The sequence below is a fragment of the Melospiza melodia genome, chromosome 10 (genome assembly GCF_035770615.1).
Source record: "Melospiza melodia melodia isolate bMelMel2 chromosome 10, bMelMel2.pri, whole genome shotgun sequence".
NCBI lineage: Eukaryota > Metazoa > Chordata > Aves > Passeriformes > Passerellidae > Melospiza > Melospiza melodia.
The window spans coordinates 15680075-15703652 of NC_086203.1; the positions used below are offsets into that span (position 1 = coordinate 15680075).

General features: G+C 45.5%; 1 protein-coding gene across 5 annotated transcripts in view; it reads left to right on the top strand.

Moving 5' to 3' along the window:
• Positions 1–23578, top strand: part of LOC134422456 (6-phosphofructo-2-kinase/fructose-2,6-bisphosphatase 4) — a 49742-nt gene that overhangs the window by 1870 nt on the left and 24294 nt on the right. For 4 of the 5 annotated variants that reach the window (XM_063164529.1, XM_063164531.1, XM_063164530.1 and 1 more), the window contains exons 1-2: positions 14715–14848; positions 22139–22255. In XM_063164529.1, coding sequence (XP_063020599.1) covers positions 14743–14848; positions 22139–22255 — 223 coding nt within the window. In that variant the 5' untranslated portion in view covers positions 14715–14742. Of the gene's footprint in view, positions 1–14714; positions 14849–22138; positions 22256–23578 lie in introns of those variants that run through there. The other variant, XM_063164533.1, reaches the window with a different exon arrangement.

Consider the following 23578-nt stretch of genomic DNA (forward strand, 5'->3'; position numbering starts at 1 on the left):
GATCTGTGGCTGTGCCAGGGGAATTGCCTGCTGCCCTTGCTGCTCTTCTCCACGCCTGGCTCCTTGTTGGCTCTGTAGCAGGTCCCTTGGTGCTCGTGTGGCTCTTTGAGATGTCAGGAGGAAAACTAAAGACGTTAATACCAAAGAAACTTGAAGACTCTTCAAGATTTTTCGATCTTTAAAGACGTTAATTCTAAATTAAACTTTTTCTATTAGCAAATGCCAGAGAAACAAGTTTGTTTGAGGCAAAGGCATACTAGACCAGCTATAACTGGGAGCAATCCCATATGTAGGATTGATTTTGTAGTGTTTTGTGTAGAGCTGAAGATGGGACTGAGTAAATGCCCGTTGTGGGACTCCTGGTCCTGGTCCAGTGTGTTGCAGAGCAGTTTGCAAAGTTTCCAATAAGTTTGCTTAATGTGACCTTACTCAGTTCCGAGGCACTCCCATAATTATGGCTGCAATTAAAGGCAATAACATCCATTTACATAAGATGCCAGTCCTTTTAAATCAGTGCATCATCTAATGAGAGCATTCATGTAGGGATAGCTGTGCAGGATGAGGGCCCAAAGCTGAGAGCACTTTGGGGAGGATTTGGTTTCAGAACTTTCTTGAGGTCATTCGAAGGAAGGATCTTCTATGAAATAGGACATTTTGTTGTGAAAATGTACTGATTTATAAATATAACCCTTACCAATAGCAGGATGTTGTTGAATTGACTGATTGTAACACTTCATTTTTTTATGTATCATCCGTCCAATTAAAAAAAAAATCAGCGTGGTTGCAACAATATTTTTCTCAATTGGATTGCGTCAATGTTCCTTCACTCTTATGAGTAAGAGATTTGGTAAATCCAACTTGTGGACAGTATTTAATTGCTGGTGAGGCACTATGGATGTGTTCTGAATGGCTCACTGGACTTGCATGGTTTGCTTGGGGCTTAACCTCTCTATGATGCCCACAGATTTCCCCTTGAGATAAACACAAATCTTAGACTTGGAGTGCTGGAAAAGATCACATATTTGGGGAATTCTTCGACCTTCTGAAAGAAATGACCTGGTGGGGTATTCCCACCTTCCCACTCTATATGTTTTGTTCTGTTTCTCTCTGTTTGTTTGCTTTAAGTTGTTGGATATGGTGTAAGCTTGTGGCCCCACACCCTGGGTGGGGCTTCTTGGGAAGAGTCACAAGGTCAGTGCAGTAGGAGGGGTAAAAATTGTCAAGATACAAGCGAGGAGGCACCAGCCGTGAGCCTGGGAAGTGCAGGTTCCTTGGGTCTGTGCTGGTTTTCCCCAGAAGCCATTTTTGCCCATTACAAGACAAATAATTAGTCTGTTAACCTTTTCTCACAGGCAAAGTACTTGGCTTGCAGTGTCTGAGACAATAAGAGGTTAAGAAGTTAAATTGTAAGAGGCAGCAAAAGAGAATAATCAACTCCAAACTCCCTAGACTGTCTAGTTGGGCTCTCCAGTGTCTAAAATTAAGTGATTTAGGTTGACTCCTGATTTCAGTAGATTTTCACCAGGCACTCAAGTGGGGCTGTAGGATAGAGTTGCTTCACCCAGGTTGTTATTTCCAGCAGTGGTGGGTTGGTTTTGGGCATGGTTTGGGGCAGGGGCAGCTCTGTCCAGGCTCCAGCGTGGGGCTGGGGTGCCTTCTGAGCCAGGCTGGTTCCTGGGTGCCTGCCAGGAGCTGGCCCTAGGTGCTGTAATCCCTCACTGATTATGAATCCTAATCTCCAGGTGTGCTGAACCTGCTGCCTGCTGAGGTGCTGACCTGGTGAAGCAAAATCCCAGGATGGTTTGGGTTGGAAGGGACCTTAAAGTTCATCCCATCCCACCCCCTGATATGGGCAGGGACCCCTTCCACTGCCTGTCAGCCTGCCCAGGTCCCATCCCACCTGCCCTGGGGCATTCCAGGAATCCAGGGACAGCCACAGCTGCTCTGGGCACCTGTGCCAGGGCCTCACTGTGCTCACAGGGAAGGATTTATTCCTAATATCCCATCTAGCCCTGCCCTCTGGCAGTTTAGAGCTGTTCTCCCCTGTCCTGCCACTCCATGTCCTTGTCCAAGGGCCCCCTGCAGCTCTCTTGGAGGCCCTTTAGGCACTGGAAGGTGCTCTGATATCTCTAGAGCCTTCTCTTCTCCAAAATCACTCTGAAGTGCTGAGCCTGTGAATTTGTGTCCCTGAAAAGAGAAGAAATATTTGGGTTTTTTTTGAGTAAAATGGGTCGGCTTACCTGTGCTATTCCAACAGTGCAGTTTTAGGTGCCTTTAGGGCTGTGTTTTGATTCTGCCAAACTTCTCTCTCGTTTGAGGAGCTGCTGCATGAGGGGCTCTCCTGGGTGTTGTTGGTGTCTGCCACATGTAAGGGTCTGAAGTAGAGCACTGGAGTTAATCCTGAAGCCCTGAGCTGCCATGAACACAAATCATGGGTCTCTTAATTGCAACTGACTTGTATCCATGTGATGGATAAAAAGGATGTTTTGCAAATTTTGTTAATAAAATGGGACAGATTTGTCATGGGTGCCCTTGTAGAAATAATGTGCCTGCTACATTGGAACATGGAATTTAAAGCTGTAATTTCTGCACTCAGATATCTGAAATGCCTGCATGGCATTAGTCTGCAGGTGATTCACTGTGTTACTGTATTGTTTACTGGCCATATACAAGTAGAAAAACATAGGAAAAAATAAAAACCAACAAAGGTGAATAAAGGGTTTTGAGTTCTTGCCTCTTTTTGAGTTCTTGCCTCTTTTTGATCTGAAGGTGAGCTAGAGCTGCCAAAACTCCTTCCTGAGTGGTTATTTTTAAAAAAACTTCCTTCTGTTTCTGCATGGCTCCCTGTCTTAGTGTGGAGCTGGCTTCACACGTGTTGAGCTGAGGCCCTGGGCACTGCCAGGGGAGCTGTGTGACACTGCAGGCACTGCTCTCCTCTGGGCAGGGGCCACAACAGCCCTGACCTGCTGTGGGCTCCCTGCTTGTCACCTGAGTGACGCCTGAAAATGTCTGGGACGTGCCTGAAAATGGCTGGGATGTGCCTAAAAGTGTCTGGGACGTGCCTGAAAATGGCTGGGATGTGCCTAAAAGTGACTGGGACGTGCCTGAAAGTGGCTGGGATGTGCCTAAAAGTGACTGGCTTGGCTGAAAATGGCTGGGATGTGCCTAAAAATGGCTGGGACTTGCTATTCCTGCCAGCCTGGCTGGGAATGCCCTGGTGGTGCTGCTTCCCTGGCACTGGGTCCCCTGGTGAGGGATTTCTCCATGGGCACACAGCAGCAGCCTTGGTGAGCTGTCTGGCTGGCTGATCCTGCATGTTTTAGGTGCCTAAACAGGGAGGTTTAGCAAGAAATCCTCATGTCTGGGTTAGGTATGATTTGCCAGTGGATGATTTGAATCAAAATGTGCAAAGACAGAATATTTGTGGTGGTTTATTATAGCTGAAAGCTTCTCTATGACTGCACCTCTCCTTTGGAGTTAAGGAGCACAACCACCATGAGTGGTCTGAAGCTGCTTCTGACCAGTGACCACTGAACACTCTTGGGATTTAAGGCTGGCTTTTCCTTCCTTTTAAGTTTCCATTTATGGTCACAGATCCCTGGAAATGTAATTGATGTTGTTGGTAAATAACAAGAGACATCATGGGAACCCTGTTGATATCCTTGGGCTGTGCAGCATTTACCTTCTCCATTAAGGAGGGGGGAAAAAAAAGATTAGTGTTTTTTTTTTCTGCTACCCATGTGAAACTGATTTCCCCAAAACAGTGAGGAGATTTCAGGGGTTCCTGACCTCTTGTAATTAGAAAATGTCAGATGGCTGGTGAGAGGTGGGCTGATGGGGGAGCAGCCCTGTTACTGCTGAAGTCATTACTCATTTTTGGTGGGAGATCCATCTCTCAGATTCTTCTTTATTTTTTCCCTGAGAAATGCTCCATTTGGGGATTAGAGTAGAGGAGCTTAAAAATCCAAGCAGCTCTGGCAGAGATATCTCCCACAGATTTATGTCTTTGGGTTTTAAGCGATATTTCTTCCCCAGGCTGAGGCAGTTGCAGGGATTTGGGCTCGTCTGGTGTCAGTGCCAGGTCTGATGGACCAGCTCAAAGCCCTGTGTGTGCTGGGAGCCCTGGTAGGGCACCTCTTCACTCCTGCTAGCCAGTTGTCATTAAAATGTGGAACGCTGATGTTTCTGAGACCCCTGTGCAGTGTGAGAGAAGGGTCAGGTGTGCCTGAGGCCCAGACTGACCCAGGCTGGGGTGTCTGGAGCCAGCAGAGCTGGGCAGCTGCTCTTTCACTGGGGGTGCTGAGTGTGGGGGCTGCTCTGCTCGTTTGCTTCTGATTCCCTTGCTTTGTTTTCTATTTTCGTATCCTTCCTGGCTTTCAATTGATATTTAGATTTTGGAATGTGTTTTTACACATTCTGGTGCCAAAGGCTGTCCCATATGCTGTTTGTGATGGAGTATGGCTTCTGTGCACCTGAACAATTTTTTAATATTTTCTCTAGGGACACACTTGTGCTGAACCAATTTTATTTTTTTCAAAATATAAAGAGAACTCAGGTGGGCTGCTTTTATTTTGGTTTGTTTTAAAGAGAAGCTTTCTTTACTAATAATATGCTGGAGCCTCACTTGGTGAATGTTTCCCCTTGCAAGAGTTTAATGTGTAGCATTTGTGCTGTTTAGCCTGTCTGCATTCTGTAAATCTGGTTATTTTGGCTGTCATAATTTTATTACTCTTATTAAGCTTCCTCATTTGCACATTGATCCTGTTAGTCTCAGGAAGCTGATAGGCCATCGAGGTCTCCTTGCAAAATGCACAGAACATGAGAAACCTGCCCTGGAGGCCCTGAATACTGAGATTCACTGGGATTTAGATCTGTGTGTCTGGCCTGTATTTTTCCCATTTGGTGCTGTTTTAGACTACCTGACTTCATTGCAGCTTGCCAAATTAAGATAAATTTTTGCTTTTATTATAAATCCTGTCACTGGCAGCTTCTGAGAAGCTTTGCTCTGGTTTGCCTGTATTTTTATTTGGATGAATACCCTCCTTTTTCACAGAGCTGAGGAACATTCCCAGCAGCAGCAGCTGGCGTCGCATATGCTGGGAGTTGTTTTCCTCCTGTGTCAGTGTCAGTTTTCCATGCTGCCTTTCCAGGCAGATTTATTCTTTACTTTCACAAAACCTGCTTTACTGTTGCTGTGGGACATGCAGGAACCCAAGTGCAACTGAGAGGACTTTGGGCCCCTTTCTCTTTGCTTTGTTCCCATTTCCATGGGCTTTTCCCTGGCTGTTCTGTAAGGTAGGCTGGACTATGCTCTGCTGGACCTTTAACTCCAGTCCCCCTTTTTAAATTTGTTCTGGCTCTCAGTGAAGCCTGGTTCCTCTCACCGGGTGAGGTTGTACCCCTCTCCCTCAGCCTTTGCTGTCCCAGGGCTGCTTGGGGTGCTTCTCTCTATTTACCTGTTATTTATGTCACTGAAATGTGTGCAGATTTCAAACATTTATTTGAAATCTGCAAACATTTGCAGACGTTCTGTTTTGTTCCTCTTTGCACAGTCTCTGGTGCTTCCATCACCATTTCTTTGGTGATGTTCTTCCCCCTCCTGGTCCAGTTTTTCCTCCTCCTCCTCCCAGGGTTTGACCTTGTCTTGCTCTTGTCTCCCTGTGCCCTTTTCCTGGCGTTCACATGGTTTAGCTTCCATTGAGTGCTGCTGACTCACGGGTTCACTCTGCACCTCCAGGCTCTGTCACCCAGCCCAGGGGCTGTTTCCCCTCTTGCCTTTTTCCCTCTGAGCTCGCCATCAGTCATTCAGCATTTCACACCCCAAACCCCGGGTGGTGCTTCCCAGGCTTTCTGATCTCTTGTCTTTTAAAGTGCTGCTATCTGATAGGTAGCTCTGTCCCGAAGCATTCAAGATTTTAAAAAAAATTATTTTGGTGTACTTCATGCATTTGAATCGCATGCAAATTTTGTATACTCTTTGTTGTCAGTGTATATTCTCCTTTTTCATCTCATCAGACAACTCCCCTGACTCATGTAGTAAGTTTTTACAGATGTTTTCCTTTGATGTGACAGCTCTTGTAGAATTGTACTTCTGAAGTCAGTTGATAGCATTTGGTTTTAAAGGTGGGGTAAAGTGTTTTAGTTCTACCCTGAGATGGCAGCTGTCCTTGTTTTATAATATTTTCATAATTTTTTTTTTTTATTTAGCAGCCTAGACCTACAGTTATGAGCAAGTGGGATTCATAGGATCCTAGCTGAGTGACAGGAAAGAGGATGTGTGTACACCAGAAATGTTCAAATATCTAATATAAAAGTAGCAGAGCATAATTCATAAGCCTGTCAGCCTGGATCAGGGCTGTCTGTTGTACTTAAAACTGTCAGTCCCTTCCTTGTGCTCCCTTAATTACATTGCTACTCATACCTGCATGCTCAAACTCAGAACTGGGGAGGTTTGCTAATAAAAAAAGAATTGAAAAGGTGATTGAAAAGGAACAGAGAGCTCTGAGGTGATGGAGGCACTTTCAGAATCTGGCACTTTTAAGCAGATTCAGGAGGCACAAAGGCAGGCATCCCCATGGATGCAGGTGTGTTTTTGTTTTCCCTTCTCTCTCAGGCACTACAGATTAGTCCAGCCCTTGTTTTCCTGGTTAAATCTCAGCTCTCAGGTGACCTGGAGCTGTGTCACCCTGGCAGGGAGGTGGGGGCTGTCCTAAGGGGTGTGACTGTATTCACAGGGGTGCCAGGACCAGGGAAGAAATGAGAATCTTGACTCCATGTTTCAGAAGGCTGATTTATTATTTTATGATATATATTATATTAAAAGAAAATTATATATTAAAACTATACTAAAAGAATAAAAGAAAGGATTTAATCAGAAGGCTAGCAAGGAATAGAAAGAAAAGGAATGATAAAATCTTGTGACTACTCACAGCCTCAACACAGGTGGCTGTCACTGGTCATCAAGTAAAAATAGTTTCACATGCTGGGTAAAAAATTCTCCAAATCACATTACAAACCGGCAAAACATGGAGAAGCTGAAGCTTCTCAGGAGAACAGATCCTAACAAAAGGATTTTTCATAAAACATGCCGGTGACACAGGTGCACCCCGTGCAGGGCTGTGCCCATGCTGTTGCTGTAGTAACAACATCAGGTTCTGCAGAGCAGGGTGCAGGAATGGCTCTCCTCAGTGCTCTTCCCATCCTGGAAACATGGGATTTTCACTTCTGCTCTGGACATGTCAATGTAAATAGGCAATTTGTGCAAATGCTCTGTGTTTTGGTGTAAATAGGCAATTTGTGCAAATGCTCTGTGTTCTGGTGTCCCCTTTCTGCACTCCTTACCAGCACAGGCCCCCTCATGTAATTGGTTTGGAGTCCTGGTATACAGCGAGAGGGTTTATCTACAAAGGGCTTTTTAACACTCAGAAAACATGAATAATGGATACCATCTTTCCTTTATGTTGCATCATAACAGGAAGATTTAAAACGTTGCTCAACTTTGTGATGATGGGAATAGTTTTGAGCAATACCTGGAAGCGCCACTCGAGGATCCTGTCTGTTTTTCAGGGAAATCATTTCAGTGTTCTCTCAGAGGGAAAGGTGGGAGAGGACTGCTTGGACTGAAGGTGTAAAGATTTAGTGATTAGTCCTTCAGATTTAACAAACAGAATTAATGCAGGCTAGCCTTAAATCTACCCCTAATGCCAGGCTTAACCCAGGAAACTTCCTTGTGTGAAAACAACAGCATCTCCTCAAAAGGGTTTATCTCCAGACATTCAATTTCTCCCACCTTTAAAAGAGATCAGTTATTTCTTCTAAAATGTGATAAACATCTAGACTAACATATTTCTGTACTTAGAAATAAGGGGAATACTCTGAGTGACTGTGCCTGGAGGAATGGTTCAGGTGAAGCTAACAGAGAGCAGAGTGAGTGTTGCAAGGTGTGTGTTATTTTATTTTACATCTAGACTAGGTGTGTGTTATTTTATTTAACATCTAGACTAACCTATTTATATACTTAGAAATAAGGAGAATACTCTGAGTGACCGTGCCTGGAGGAATGGCTCACGTGAAGCTAACAAAGAGCAGAGTTGCAAGGTGTGCGTTATTTTACAATATAAAATGTGTGTCAGTCTCAGTGTTTGCTCTGGGCTCTCGTGCAGCCCACGTGTTGCTGAGATGATGTTCTGCTGATCAGCTCTCTCTCCCCCGATAAAGTTCATGTGCCTGCAGTGCAAGGAGTGGGTTCTGCAGGGAGCCATCCAAGGGTTTATTGGTACAATTCTTGCGATAAAGCCTCTGTGTGCCTGGTGCTTGTTTCCTGGTGTGGGTGCTCGTGGTTTGGGAGCGCACCTGTGCTGGAGTCCAGCACACATCCTCAGTGCTCTGCATGTACCATGAATGGCTCTGCTGATGTTTCAGCAGACAATGAGGAAAATGCCATAAAAGCAAATTGCTGTGGGAATTATCTGTCTCTCCAGCCAGGTAAGTGTGGTGTGAGGCTTCTGAGGGCCCTGTCAGATCTTCCCTTGTATCAGATGTGTTGGTGGTTGTGGAAGAGATACGAGCTTGTTTTCTTGCTGATTTGCATGACATGAACATTTTCTGTTTGGATGAATTATTTTCCTTATCTATGCTAAGGAACATTTTGTTTCAGCTCAAGGAATCTCTTTAGTATCTGTATTTATATACTTTATCTGTGTGGGATCTTGGGTGTTGTTTAAATCTGTTCCCTGGTTAGCACTGAAGACTTTTCCTATCCTTATTAGTAGCTTATTCTCATCTAAAGCATGATTACATCTGGGTATTTGTTACCAATCTCTTTGATAGATTGATCTGTAGTCATGAAGTCTGGTTGTAAAATGAACTCTTAGAAAATAATTTCTGAAGGTGTGTCTTGCTGAGGGCAGATTCTTGTTTTACTTCTGAATTCTTAATGGCTTTTTGCTTGTCTTTGGGGTAGCAACCTGTTCCAAGACAATTGGAGCATTTTCCCTTTAGGCAGTGATAGGAAATAAGATATGGAGTGGCTGGTGCAACTAATAAAACTTACTGGTTGCTGAGAAGAAAAGAAGGAAGTGCTAGGGCCGTGTATCACAAGGCCTGGCCCTTGTGATTTCAGTTTGTTTGGAATCAAGTCCCAGATGGAAGGGCCTGTGGAGATGGTCTGGGGAACCTGCTGAACCTGCCACGTGGGATGCTTGGCATTTTTGGGGCCTTAGAGGGCTATTTGTTATTTTGGCTGGGTTGACTCCTGGAACATGAGACTGTGGGAAACAAAAAAGGAGGATGGCACTTGGGGCTGAGGAGGGAACCACAGGTGGCCTTGGTGAGATGGGAAGTGTTCGTGTCAGAAGCTGATGTCAGAAAATGTCCTGAGAGGCTGAGCTGAAGAGCTGTGAGTCAGTGTGTGTCACTGCTCATCCAGCACTGCCCCTCTGCCTGCACTGCTCGCTGTGCTTGCTCAGCTTGGATGGCAGAGAGCTGACTCTGCTCTCTGAGGAGCTCTCTGAGGAGCTTTCAGCTGCTGGGGCATCTCCTGGGGAGGATGGCTGTTCCCAGGGCATGCTCTGTGCCATCACCCAGAGCTCAGGAGCAGCAGAGGTGTTTTGTGAGGTGCAGCCTCCTCCTGCAAATCCCTGGGTTTCCCAGAGAACAGTGGGGCTGGGTTATGCCTGGCTTACAGAGGCCACAGCACACTGAGCAGAGGGGCACTGTGTTCTAGACAGCTTGTTATGGACGTGCACAGGGAGGGAAAACCTGCCAGGCTTGATCTGCACTTCAGGAATATGGGAATTACCTCAGGAGAGAGCAGACTGTTCCCTGCTGAGGTCCCTGTGTACCCAGGGATGTGACAGATCAAGCCAAGTGTCCCAGCTGCTCTGCAGAAGGTTTGGTCATTAGGGCAGAAACTGGGGGCATTTACAAGGCTTTTCACCATGTAAGAGCACCCCAACAAATAACTTGTTCAAAAAACCCCATCAGCAATGTTCCTCCCATCAGCTGAGTGGGGAGAGATCTCTCCCATTCCACCTGCACCCCAGTTTTGAAATGCTGGACTGTTGTTCCTTGTGAACAGAGAGGGTGAAGCATAGTTGTGTGTGTGGTCACTGACTCCTCTCATTGGCTTGCAGTGTGGTGACAGCCTGCTATAAATTAGATAGCTGCTGTCCTGGGGTGATGCTTCCAGCTGCACTGATTTTGGCCAATGAAGGACGGCCACCAGCCTGCTGAAGGTACATTTGAAATCTTTTTGCTTGGTTTCTTTTTTTTTTTTTTTGGTGGTTTTTTTTTTGGTTGTTTTTTTTGGGGGGTTTATTTATTTATTTATTTTAATTGAAAGAGAAAATAAATTCTAAGTTGAACAGGAATTATCCTGTCTCCTTTATACAAGCACTGTGATGCAGTGTAGCAGCTGCCTGTTAGCTGGTCAGAGCCAGCCAATCCATGTGAAACTGGGGAGCTTTGGATGGGTGTCAGAGCTGGATGTGCGAGATTTGTGTGTGGCTGAAGGCAGTGCAGGTGTGTGTCTGTGTTTCTTGAATAACAGCCACATGTAATGATTATTACAATGTCTGTGTTCCTCCTCAGTTTGTGCTGAAACAAAACTGGTGCTGTGCTAGGGGTGTTTTTTTTTGAGTACTTGTAAGTGGGGAGCCTCACAGCCCTGTCTTTGCTCCCTCTTAAATGGGGATAAGAACTTAAACTCTGATCTGTTCCCCTCTCACTATTGCCAGATGTAGAAAATGCAGATGCCAGTTTTAAGGTGGGATAATTTAAACTGGTTCCTGTTTGTCACTGTGAGCCGGAGCAGTAACCTGCCACTTGCAAAGGAGAGGGTTTGGATTTAGGTTTATCCTGGCATGGGTTTGTGGAGTTGTGTGTGTAGAGGGACTGTGGGTTTTGTCAAGTAAGTAGCTGAGAATGTGGGACTGCAGAGTATATCCCATGATTTACGGGAAGGAGAATCATCTTAGAGAAACTGAAGTAACAGATTAATGATGAAATATAATTTTTTTGTGTGTTTAATGTCTAGAAAGAAATGTGGGTATTTAGTTCTGAGTGTGGGCTCACTCTTCCCAATGGTTTTATTTTTCACTTGGGTTTCACAGGCCGGTAGATGTGCTTTCCTTCCCTGTAGCTTTCTGTAACCTCTGACTCTACCACGTACGCTGAAAAACAAAGTCCTGCTAGATTTTGGTTCTGCGGAGCGTTGCTGTCCCTGGCACGGCCACCCCGGTGTCACTGGGCTGCGACATTGCCTTTCTGGCGGGTGGAAGGGAATTCCTGTTCCCAGGAGAAGTACCTGGGCACGGGCGGCCCGGGGGCTTGGCGCAGCTCAGCACGGCGATGGCCAGCGCTGTGTCCGTCCGTGTGTCGGCGGTCCCCGCGGCCGTGTGTCCGTCCGTGTGTCGGCGGTCCCCGCGGCCGTGTGTCCGTCCGTGTGTCGGCGGTCCCCGCGGCCGTGTGTCCGTCCGTGTGTCGGTCCCCGCGGCCGTGTGTCCGTCCGTGTGTCGGTCCCCGCGGCCGTGTGTCCGTCCGTCGCTCGGTCCCCGCGGCCGTGTGTCCGTCCGTCGGTCCGTCCGTCCCCGCTCTGTCGGGCGCGGTGCCTTTGCCCACCGCAGCCACCAGGGGGCGCCCGCGCAGTGCCTGCGGAGGGGCCAGAGCGCCGCCTTGCGGCGCGGGCGGTGACAGCACCCGCGGGAGCCTGAGGTGGGTCCGGTGTCCCCGAGATGTGCCCGGGATGTGCCCGGGGTGTGCCCAGGATGTCGCCGGTGCCCCCGGGATATCCCCAGGTTGTGCCGGTGCCGCCGAGATGTGCCCCTGGGATGTGCCCGGGATGTCCGCGGTGCCCCCCGGACGTCCCGGGCGGTGCGGGAGAGCTGCCGGAGCGCTCCAGAACCCCCTTGCTGACCGCTGGCTGTGCCCATGTCTCCTTGTCGTGCCGCAGGTCCCTCTCAGCTCTCGCTCGGATGCCCTGCGCTGCACAAGGGCTGGGGTGGGTTTGGGGGGAGCTGTGAATGCTCGGGGTGCTGAGGGCATGGTCACCTCACAGGCTGGAAAATCTTTCCATCTCCCAAGTGTGTGCTGCCAGAGAGATGGTGGAAGGACAGGAGGAAGAGATGTTGTGTGGTTTATGGATGTTTTGTGGGCTGTCAGAATAAAAAGTGATATCATTAATAGGGAAATGAGGTAGGTGGAAGTTACTAGCACCTATTGTGAAACTTGGATTATGTGGCTGCCATATGGTACAGCGTGTTCACAGATACAGGTTGGGTTCCCGTAGGATCAAGCTGAAACCTTGGTTCAGTCTCTTATATTTCTCCCTGTCTCTAAATAATTACCATTTCCTGTCGTGTCAGTCAGTTGTTTCCAGAGAGCGAGTGTAACTTTGTCACTTGGCTCAAGCACGTTATTTCCATGCTGCAGCTCATTTTCCAAGCCTGCCCTCCCCCTTGCTGTTTTGCCTCTGGAGAGAGGTGGTTTCTCAGGTGAGCTCTCTGCTCACCATGGCCCTGAGAGCAGATGCTTTGTGTAAAAGCCTTCCCAGGTGTAAAGGCTTGTTTGTGGTTTCCCTGTAGCAAACAAAGCTCTTCACCTGCAGGCATCAGCTCTGCTCCTCCAGCCTTTGCATTGTATTGGTGACAATGAGATTGTGCAGAAGGTGATCTCTGTCATTTATTGGGAATCTAACGGGCAACGCGTGCTCTGTCTTTTCCCAGGAAATGAATGTAGTGCCCTTGTAAACTGTGTTATGAAATGAGACCTCAGGAGTAGCACAAGATACCTGTATTTGCTTTGTCTGTCATTACTGCACTGAGGTTTAAAAACAAACCACAGATCAACTAACCCTTGAGTACAACATAATCACATAAGCTTGTTATCAACCAAGCTGAACACTGTGCCTCACAAAAACAAAGGCTAGCAGATGTCTCTGAGTACCTCTGATGTTATTACAGACACCTGGGCAAACCCTTAACTGAAGTTTTGTGCAGGTGCCACTAGTTTGAATCTGCCTGAGCAGAAGGGAATTAATTTACTGGCCCCGTGCCTGGTGCTTTGAGGATGAGACATACAAATGTGGTCATTCACCCCACAGGCTTCTGAAAAATGCTATTGTTGTATGAGCAACATCAGGTGTGCGACTGGGCTTCCAGTTCTTGTGCAGGGTGTGGATGTGCAGAAAGGAAGTACAAACTTTATTTCTAGAGGCTGGAAGGATTTAGTAGGTTTTCTAATTAATGTACGTAAAACAAACCTGAGAGGTGGGGTTTATAAATGCGTTCCTATTCATCTCTTGTTCCTGTTAATATTACACCTGTTGTGGGCTCTCCTGGCTTTACTGGAGGCATTGTTAGGGAAGCTGCAGGATCTTGGTGTTGGCCTTGCTGTGATCACAGGAGGATGAGGTGGGGATGTCCTCCTGTTGGACTCTAGCCTGGGGTCCCTGTCCTGTGTGTTGCAACATTCCCTGTGTGCACAGGAGACAGAATTCTGGGATAAACCTGGGACACAGATTGAGCTGTTCCTGCTCACACCTCTTGGGCAACTGCTGGAAGTAAACACACAGCTGGCAGAAGAAACCAGGAAGATTTTTAGCATTCAAAACCTCCCTCTCTCTACTCCCAGTTTTCTGATCCTTGCAATGCAACTCTTGTAGCCCCTCTGCCCCTCCCCACGCCAGCGATTGACCCAAAACAAAATTGTGAAGAAAATCCTGGATAAAAATATAGTGTGGGGCACCTACAGAGGAAAAGTGTCATTGGTCTTGGAGAGAAGGAAATGGAACAGAGGGAAAAAGCAGGTCAAGCAAACATGGTTCTGGAGAAACAGTACTGACTCTCCCAGAGGTGTCTTCCCAAATGTCTCTGAGGGCTGATTTTTTTTGTTGCTGTTTAGAAAGGTACATTTTAACTTGTAATAGAACACAAAAACTAAAAATAATCATCAGGTGATCATAGCCTGGTTAGTATTAAAAAAGAAAGTATGCACTGGCCTTTACTTGTGTTTAGGCCAGTGTCATAATAATGGAGTGATTAATAATGAAAGTGTGTACTGTACTTCACTACCGTATTTTCACTGTGTTGCATTTATTTTCTGTAAATAAAATGTTTTATGTCAATAAAATTTTCTGTAAATAAAACATAGAGAGGTGTATATATGTAAAATATTGAGCTTTTTTTTTTTTTTGCTTTCCTCAGGCCAGTCAATGAGGAGGGTTTCCCCAGGCTGTAAAGCTGATAAAGGTGATGGGGAAAGGCGACAGCTGGGTGTCGTGTTTAGTCAAACCAGTGCAGTTTCCCAGGGCCATTTGTTCACAGCTTTTCTTGGGGGCAGCCAAATGGAATGGAGGAAACTTATGGTTTATGTTTTTCTGCATCGCTATTAATTTAGCCTTCAGGCCAAAACAGCTTAATTGGAAAAATGTCTCACTCAATGCATGGCTTAAAACACACTGGGCGTTCTATATTTAGGTTTTAGGTGGGGTTTAAAGAAAAAAAAGGAAAAGGCTTTTCAGAAGCAGCGCGGTGTTCCCTCAGCAGCACGCAGCGGAGTCACCTGCAGCAGCACGGCCCTCGCCGGGGCCGGGGCCGGGGCCGGGGCCTTCCCTCCCGGGGCGGCGTTGCCGAGCCCGGGGCACGGCGGGGCTGCGGCCTCCGGGCCGGCCCTGCCCCGGGGGCGGCCCCGCTCCGCCCCGCCCGCCGCCGCCGCCGCAGCGGTGGGAGCCGGGAGCGGCCGAGGATGGCGGCGGCTCCGGGGGCTCGGGAGCTCACGCAGAACCCGCTGCAGAAGACGTGGGAGCCCTACGACAACGGGCTGCCCGCGGGGCACAGCGCGCAGCGCGGCGGTGAGCGGGCCGGGCCGGCCTCAGGGGGCTCGGGGGGATGGAGCCCAGCCCCGGCGCATGGGGTCGGTCACTGCGGGGCGGCGGGCCCCGGAGCTGCTGCGGCTGCTTCCGTGCTCCCGGGAAGGCAGGGAAGCTCAGCTGGGTTCAATGTGTTTGCTGGTTGCTTTTGTTGGTGTTTTTGCGGGTTTGTTTGGGTTTTTTATTTGTTAGACGCGCTGGTGTCAGGGAGGGTTTGTGTTCGGTGTATTCGTCTTGGAGAGAGGCCTGAAGATGTCACAATGCTCTTGTTTTGGTTGTTGTGTTCCTTTGTATTTTTTTTTTCCTTTAAGGCCGGTGCTGTATCAGCCCATCTGTTCCATGAGTTAATGACTTCCCATATTCTGAGGTGCAGCCAGCCAAGTCATCCGCCTCCTGAGACTTTGGCTGCGGCGTTTGTAAACCATAGTTCATTAACAAACTTTGCCTCACAGGTTGTTTTTGACCTACTCTTCCTCTCATTTCCCCCCTTACTTAAGTCACAGAGGTCCGGTACACGGCAGTTTTGCAGACAAAAGGGTCTTTGTCGTGTGGAATTGTTTGTGTTTGTCATGCAGAGATGCTGTGCTGACAGAGGTGAGGCTCTGCCGGTGTGGCAGGAGTCCATGGGCTGCAGCCTTGGCTCTCTGCTCCTGCTTTGGTCCAGCCCTTGCTAAAAGAGGAAGCCAAACCCCCTCCCCCACAAAAAAACCCCAAACCACCCCTCACTCTCTTGTTGTGTGCTGGGCAAGCAGGCAGGAGCGTGTTTCTGTGGGAGCTGAATTACTGCAGCATCTGAGCCATGGCAGATTGAGATGAATGCTGAAGTAGGAAGAGGGTCAGAAAATGTGTATAAATGCTTTATAAACACGCTAAGAAAAGTGCTTCATTTTAGCCTTAATGTGGCATCTCTTTTCCAAACAGAGTAATATCTGTTATAACTCTGACACAGATACTGTTTTACAAAAATCCCCTAAACCCAAGAACAAAATTGCATGTGAGTCATGTGTAATTTGATGATGTACATTGTCTTCTTGGCAGAATTGTTTAGCTTCACTTGATTATAAATTTAAAAATATTTCGCATGCCAGTGGGGTTTTTTGTAGGACTCTGTAAGTTTAATGCTTAAGACCCCTTATAAATTGTCAAGGGACTGAAATGAGAGTGCACCTAGACTGCAGCGGGATTTATTTTGCCTTTGTGTTGTATCCACACTGCAGTCAAAAGATTTGGAAGTAAAGTCATTTGGAGATAGCTCTATTAGATAGAGCTATTTAGCAGCTTGAGTTGAATTATTACTGTCATGTGGGCCTTAGACTTCAGAGGGAGCAAATAATCAGCCATAATGAAAAAAAACCTTGTGCTAGAAGAAGAGATGGCCTTTTTTTTAAAAAATCCTTTTGCAGCCCTACCCATAAAAAGTCTGCAGTCATTTGTGATAGATAAGAATTACAAACAGCCTGCAAAGGAACAGAAGTTACTCTTCCTTGATTAAACCTTCTATCTGGTGTCAGCAAACTGAGAACGCTTCATGATTTTTCCCATGCAGGGGGGTTGCAGACTCCTTTTCCCTGGGATTTCCACGTGTCCTGTGTTGCCCTGTGCTCTGGTGAGGCAGTGTGACCTGTGGGTGCTGCAGCTGGCAGCATGGACTGCCCAGATGGGTCACTGGGGCTCTGTTGGGCTGACCAGATCTGGTTCTTTGCTGCTTCAGGTAACTGTGGCAGGTGATGCTGTTCCAAAAATACCAGCTCAAGGTGCAAGTGGTTTTCTTGTCCTCAAGTGTAGCTTTGCAGTGAAGTTAGTCACTCTGTGTTGAGTTTCTTGGCTAAACAAGATGACCTCTTTCAGTCTCCTTTGGTTGGTGTTTTTTTTTTTTTTAATTTTGCTTGGTGCTGCTGACCTTTATCTGCACCACCTTTAGTCTTTATCCTTCTAGAAGGTGGGTGAGCAGAACTGTACACACTTCCAGCTGAGGCCTCAGCAAGTTTGTCTACAAGAGGACTCACCAGTGTTAGCTGGTTTTAGCATGATTTTCTAGAAGTTGTAGCAACTGCTGTTGTCTTGGGAAGAAGCAATGTGTTGAGCTGTGCCAGGGTTCAGCTGTCACAGGGCTTTGAAGAGCCAGTTCTTTCAGTCCGTGCAGTACAAGGTCTTTGGGGAGGAGCTGTGTCCGTGTGCAGCCTACAGAGCAGGCAGTTTTACAGCTGGGGACACGAGGTGGCTGTTCTGGTGACTTCCAGAGTCACACCTGAGGGCACTGCAACTGCGTCTTGTGCATATGAATAACTGTGGCTCGCCTTCTGTGGTCACCTGTGAAGAGTTTTGTCTGTGAACAGGTTGAAGGAAAGCTGTTCTTGGCATTGGATGTTCAGATTGCTGTAACCTCTGAATCAAGCTGTAAACGTGGACATGAAAAACAAATAGCTGAGTAGGCCCTAGTGAAAGTTGTTTGGGGAGCCAGCAGAGGATGTTTATAGTGAGAGATAAATAGTGAACTTCCTGTGGTTAAACATTCCTCCCCAGCTACAGTTAAAAGCTTTGTTTCCCGACAGCTGCTGAAATTTGGTCATTCTAATAAATGTCATTTGCTGATACAGCAGTAGAAATGTACGTCCCCTCCCAAAAAAGTATCAAATTATTATCTCTGCTCTAAAGAACTGTACCCTTTGAGCACATGCTGCTTGTGTGTATTTATGCTCCTCGTGCTAGGAACTGAAAATAGGAGAGGGAATGAGGTGAGGATGGTGCCTGAGGAGCAGGATGTGAGGTGGGATCATTGCTGTTGGCATCAAAGCTGTAGAAGCAAAAGGTGACCCTGAGCCCTGAGGAAGGGAATGACAGAGCAGCTCAGAACAGCTGGTGGCACAGGGCTGGCCAGGGGACAGATGTGAATTCTGGATCCCTTGGACCAAGGTGATGGTAACAACTGGTGGTTTGGACAAAAAGAGGAGACACAAATTTGAAGGTGATGGACTTCTTCAGGTCTAGGAGCAGATGCTTTTCAGGAAGAACAGCAGGGTGGGGAACTCGTCCCCATGGGATGCAAAGAAGGGAGACTGGTTGTCATTGTTGATCAAAAAGATATGATGGATTAACAATGGTTAACTTGGGTGAGTGATGGGAAAAACATGTAGGGCTGACCTTATTTGCAAGGATGGTTGTGTTGGCTTAAAGTCAGAAAAACTTGTGGATGAGCCTCGAAATAGTGCAGGATTTTTGGAGAACAGGCCTTGAATTGAAGGCCATAGGAACTGCAAGAACACTTTGTAAACTTCAAATCTCTAACAGTAACAGCTTGATACAAAAAACATGTGTCCTTAACACATATAAGGAAAAAACAAAATCTAATTCTGGGCCAAAGGGAAGGACAGCTGATAATTTGTTTGGTAGTAAGGGAACCTGGAAGATATCACCTCCTGACTCGGATTTCACAAGATCCAAAAAGTTACGAGGGCTGATGAATTGCAGCACGGCTCATCTAGATTGTTCCATGTCCCAGTTTGGTTTCACAACCTTCTTTTGCATTTGTGTTATTTCACAATAGAGGCAAGAAATAAACATGTCATTTCTTTCTCCTTGACTGTTAAGTCTTAAAACTTTAGGAAGGGTAGGCAGTCATCATTTTACTCTCGAGCTGCAACTTGCTGTGTTGTTCTAATGTTTAAGAAATATTAAACTGGGATAATGACTTTGCTTCAGTTGCAGCATTTCATCATTGCCATTTTCCCTCACTGATTGGAATTTTGGGTGTGTTTTTTTTCTGTGTTCCCTCTCTTTGGTGATGCTGTTTATAAACATGCATTCCTAAATGTATATATCACAAGCATCTGTTTTAAAGAAAAAACTGACTGAAGAAAATGGTGTACAAGCTGTAAGTTTTGTTTTACTGTTCTGAGTGCCTGTGTTCCTCTAACAAAATCAGTGTTGATGGCACATCCACAAGTTGGGGCTGTCAGAAACCCTTAGGGGTTACATATGCAAAGTAGTAGTGAAAAATGAGATTGTTTTGTGTGTAGAGATATTTCTGAAGATAAACCTGACAGTCCAGTGGTGAGGAGTGGAGAGAAAGCTGCCCTTAGGAATCTGCTTTGGTTCTAACTCACACACCTGTAACCCACACTGAAGTTGTTATATAAATTGAATGATGGTGAGGTGCTGTGAAAAGGGGGATTTACCACTGTGTCACTGGGATATATGTAATTTGTGGTATGTTTGGCTATTTTTATTAGCTTACTTCCTTGTGTCAAACTTGCTTACGTTTCTTCAAGGGAAAATGTAAACCATGAGACACTGATAATGAAAATACCTCCATGGGAATGACTATTTCCCCTGCTTGCAGGGAGTGTTGGCAATGTTCTGTTGAGAAACTGTGGTTTAGATAAAGTTAAGATAATTAATTTCTTTGCAGTATTTGATACATCCATTTGATACATACCAGCACTTGGCATTCTGTTCTGGTCTTAACTTTTTTATTCAGCTAATGAGCAAAATTAAGCATTGTTAATTACATAGGATCATAAGGGAGGAAATAAAGTCTCCTGTGCTGAGTCTTTGTGTGTTGAGAATGCTGCACAGAGGTACAGAAGAAGTGAAATAGCTGCTTTGTGTGCTTTTATTTTTAGTCCTGCCATTTAGCTGTGAATGGGCTGTTTTGGCCAGCCCAGGTGCCTTTGCTTCTCCTTGCCAGTGCACAGGTGTGTTTGTCACTGAGTGCCACCTGTGCAGGTGTGAGGCTGCAGCCATGGGTGGCCATCCAATCCAGAACACCAAACATTTCTTTGGTGCCCTGAATTTTAGACTGTGAACTGTCCCCCTCTTGTTAAGGACAAGCCCTGAGGGGTGGCACATTCCTGTAGCACCATGGCCTCTGTAGTGTTGCTTACAGGGCCGTGGCTTTTTGTAAAAGCAGATTTAGGATCATTGGTATGAGTGCTGTTCCTCCTTACAAAGACATCTGTCTTTATAGAATAAAAGCACTCTTGGTCAGCCTGGCACCTAAAAAGAATAGGATTGCCTCTTGTTTATTGGGATATTTCTCTTGGTTTCTGCTCTGTGGTTACTCAGCAGAGTGATTGGAATAGCAGGTGAGATGTGCCTGTTAAACTGGATACATGGGGTTCTGACAAAGGCAGCTTTGCTGGTTTTGTACTTTCTTTGAGGATATATCTGTAAAAATGGAGGTGGTAGCAGACTGGCCCTGAATATCCCTCATGCATGTTGTAGTTGGGTTGATCTAGTTTGCTGGTTGGTTAGAAAATATATCGTGAACCCATGCAGGCCTTAAGAAGGACTTAATTTAGAAATTTAGCTGTTGATATAATCTGTGAAGCAGCCATTTAATTTAAGTGGTTTACAGGACTCTTCATGGAAGCTTCCCAGACTTCAGTTTTGCTTCATACAGGTTTATCATGGCATTACTGGAGGACAGATATTCTGTGAGAAGGTGAAATTTGTATGGCTGACCCCAGCAGCAGAAAAAGGAAAGAAAAAAAAAAAAAGGAGGTGCTCTAAGAACAAAAAGTTGGTAAATTCTGCTTGGAATGAGTAGAAAAGCCTGTTACAGCACAGTTCCTTGCAGAGCCTTTCTGTACAGATCCTGGTTTGTCTTTTACTGCTCTTACTTCACTGCTTGTACCGAAAAATTGTTCAAAACTTGAGCTAGGTGTTTCAGGTGAAGGACCCTTTGAACAGGCTTTGAAGAAAAATGTCTTCTCTTAAAATTTCTTGGGGCCCCGGGGTTTCTCTCACCTCAGTATTTTATTGCACTGTCCGTAAAGCCGGAAGCAGGGCTGTTAACTCAATAAGCACTGTGCTCTTGGCACTCCATAGACTTTGTTGTTTCCCTAGGGACTTCAGCCTCTTGGAGAGGGGGTTCACAGCCTGAACTTATGACAAAGAGGAAAAGAAATGATTACCCTTCTTGTTTATAGGCTTCTGCTCAGAGGAACTTTCTCTGAGGGTTTTTATCAGTGTCCTTCCAGAGACTTGGCCATGTTTGGATGGATCTGTTTTGCTTTGCGTTTAGTTCCCTGTAGCTGTCATTACAGGGAGTAGTTGCCTGTTTCATGGATTTGAGGTTGGGTATCATTTTACCTCCTCTCCCTCATGAAATGTTGTGTATTTTTAATGTTTTTTGGTTTGTGTCTTTCATTGTGCATTTTAAAACAGTACGTCTGCCTTTGCTAATCTGCTTGTTCTTTTTTGATTCAGTCGTGTGAACATTCTGCACCAGGTTTATGCAAGTGATTTTGTGGGATGGGAGTTTGGGAATTTTGAGCAATCGCAGCCCTTTGTACAACAATTCAGTTATGCCTTAGAGCTAATCACTGAGATTTGGTCTTTTGATGTGAACTGATGTCTCCTCAAGGCACTGAGGAAATCAATAGACACGTGGATTGTGCAGAAATGAATTCCCTTAAAAATAGAGGGTGGAGGGAGCTGGTGGTATCTGCATCACTTTAATATCTTCTTTCTTTTTAGGCAGTTCCTTGTAGCTGTGATAGATTAATGCAAGGTATCCTTAGTTTTGTGCTGTTAAAATGTTCAAAAACTTGTGATTTGAAAGGAAATGCACAAGATTTTCAGATTACGAATACAATTCCTTCAGCCTCCTACACTGCTGAGTTTTTTTAATTAAATGCTATGACTTTAATTAGGAGTGTGTACATATATCTATATTAGATTATTATACTTGATTGCATAAAATACTTGTCTTAGTAACAGTCAAAATGAGTTCTGCTCAAGAGAGATTTTAGTGTTAATTATACTTAAAGGAGAAATAATCAGTAGTGAGTAGCTTGTTTTACTATAATGTATAAAGATGTGTTTGTCATGCTCGTTTTGCTCAAAATCAAGAAAAGGTTGAACCATGTTTAGATCTTGTTTTAAAAATACAAAAATTATTTTAAAACTGTACACCTTGCTGTTTCCTTTCAATGCAAGCACTGAACTGAGGTACACAGGGGCATAAGATGTCAGTTGTCTTTATTTTGGTATTGTTTCTGTGTGCCAACACACAGGTTTCTTCTTTCCTGCCTGTTTGCACCTCACATGTCCATCATTGCACTACCACTGACTCACCCTTCCAAAATTCATAAGAAGGGAGATCAGAGTCCCTGTCCTGCTGTGGAGCCCCAGATGGTGCCACAGTGCATGAGCTGCTTGGGGGCACCTCCTTGGGCTCACAGAGAGGGGTTTTCCCTGCAGCAGCAGCAGCCTTTGCTTTGTGGGAATGCTGTTGGTAAATCCTGCTGTCCTGTGTTTCCTTTGCAGTATGTATGACCAATTGCCCTACTCTGATTGTCATGGTGGGTCTCCCAGCAAGAGGAAAAACCTACATCTCCAAGAAGCTGACACGCTACCTAAACTGGATTGGAGTGCCCACAAAAGGTGATGGGTTTACTGTTGTTTACAGCAGAAGGACAGGGCACAACCTTAGGGGCTTTATAAACCTGATTGCCAGTAATTTTGTTGCCAAGTTTGACTATTTAAAAATCCTTCTGCTTTGTTAATGTATTTTTAAGCAATAACATGCACAGGCACGTTGCTGTTTATGTGCTAATTAATCAAATTATTTTGACTGTTCCTTTATCTTCTTGTTCTGTCAGGTGCCTAAATCAAACTTTTTCCCTTATCATGAAACACTGCCCTTTTTTGTTTATTTATTTTTTCCTTGTTTCCCTTCTCCTTTCTTCATTTAGGTGAAAAGGAATGTTGTTTACAAGCAGTTGAGCAATCGCCACTTCTGGGTTAAACTTCCCGACTTCTCCATCATTTTTTACTCAGTGAACTTTGTGCTACTTGCAGTTCTTTACTTCTTCATGTTTGTGGAATGACTTGCAGTTCTTCCTCTAAGTACTAAGAGCCCAGAGACTGAGACAGACACTTGTTATCACCTGATTTTGACTGTTTTCATGTGGTTTCACCTTTCTGACGACCAGCATCAGCTAGTTCAGAGTTAAGTTTTATCCATTAGGTTGAAATGGAATAACAACTCAAGCAGTTTAGCCTATATCCAAGGTGACAAAATGCTTGTATGTTAGATACACATGTAACTGAAATTTATGACATATGTTATGTGTAAATGTCATTGAGTTTAAGCACTTCACTTTGTTAAACTTCTCGATTCTCCATCTTTTTTACTCTGTGAACTTTGTGCTGCTTGCAGTTCTTTACTTCTTTATGTTTGTGTAATGACTTGCAATTCTTTGTCTAAATACCAAGAGCCCAAAGGCTGAGGGAGCCACTTGTGATCACCTCCTTAAAGATTTCTGTGTGTGTTTTGGGCAGGAAATGGCTCAGATTGGCTGTGCCAAGGAGCTCTCTGGGCTCCTGTGGTGTCTTGTGGGCCCATAAACAGGACCTAAGTGCATTCGAGTTCTGAGCAGCCACCTCCCCTTCCTTCTCCTGTCTCTGTGCAGAAGAGCAAGACACATTTGGTGTGCTGGGATTCTGTGTCCATTGCAGTAATAGTAGCTTCATGCCTAGTTAATAATTTAAATGACATTACACATATGAGGTCACACTAAAGTGTGCAGTTTTGGCTGGCTGTGCAGAGATGTATTTCCTAGTCACTCTAAGAAGTCAAGATGAAAAATTCTAGCCTATATTTAAACTGCCTTTTGATTCTAGGGTAAAGCTTTTTGTGTGGGTGTTTTCTTAAGTTTTTAGGAACTTGTCTAATGTGCTTTATTTAGAAGAGACATTATGGGG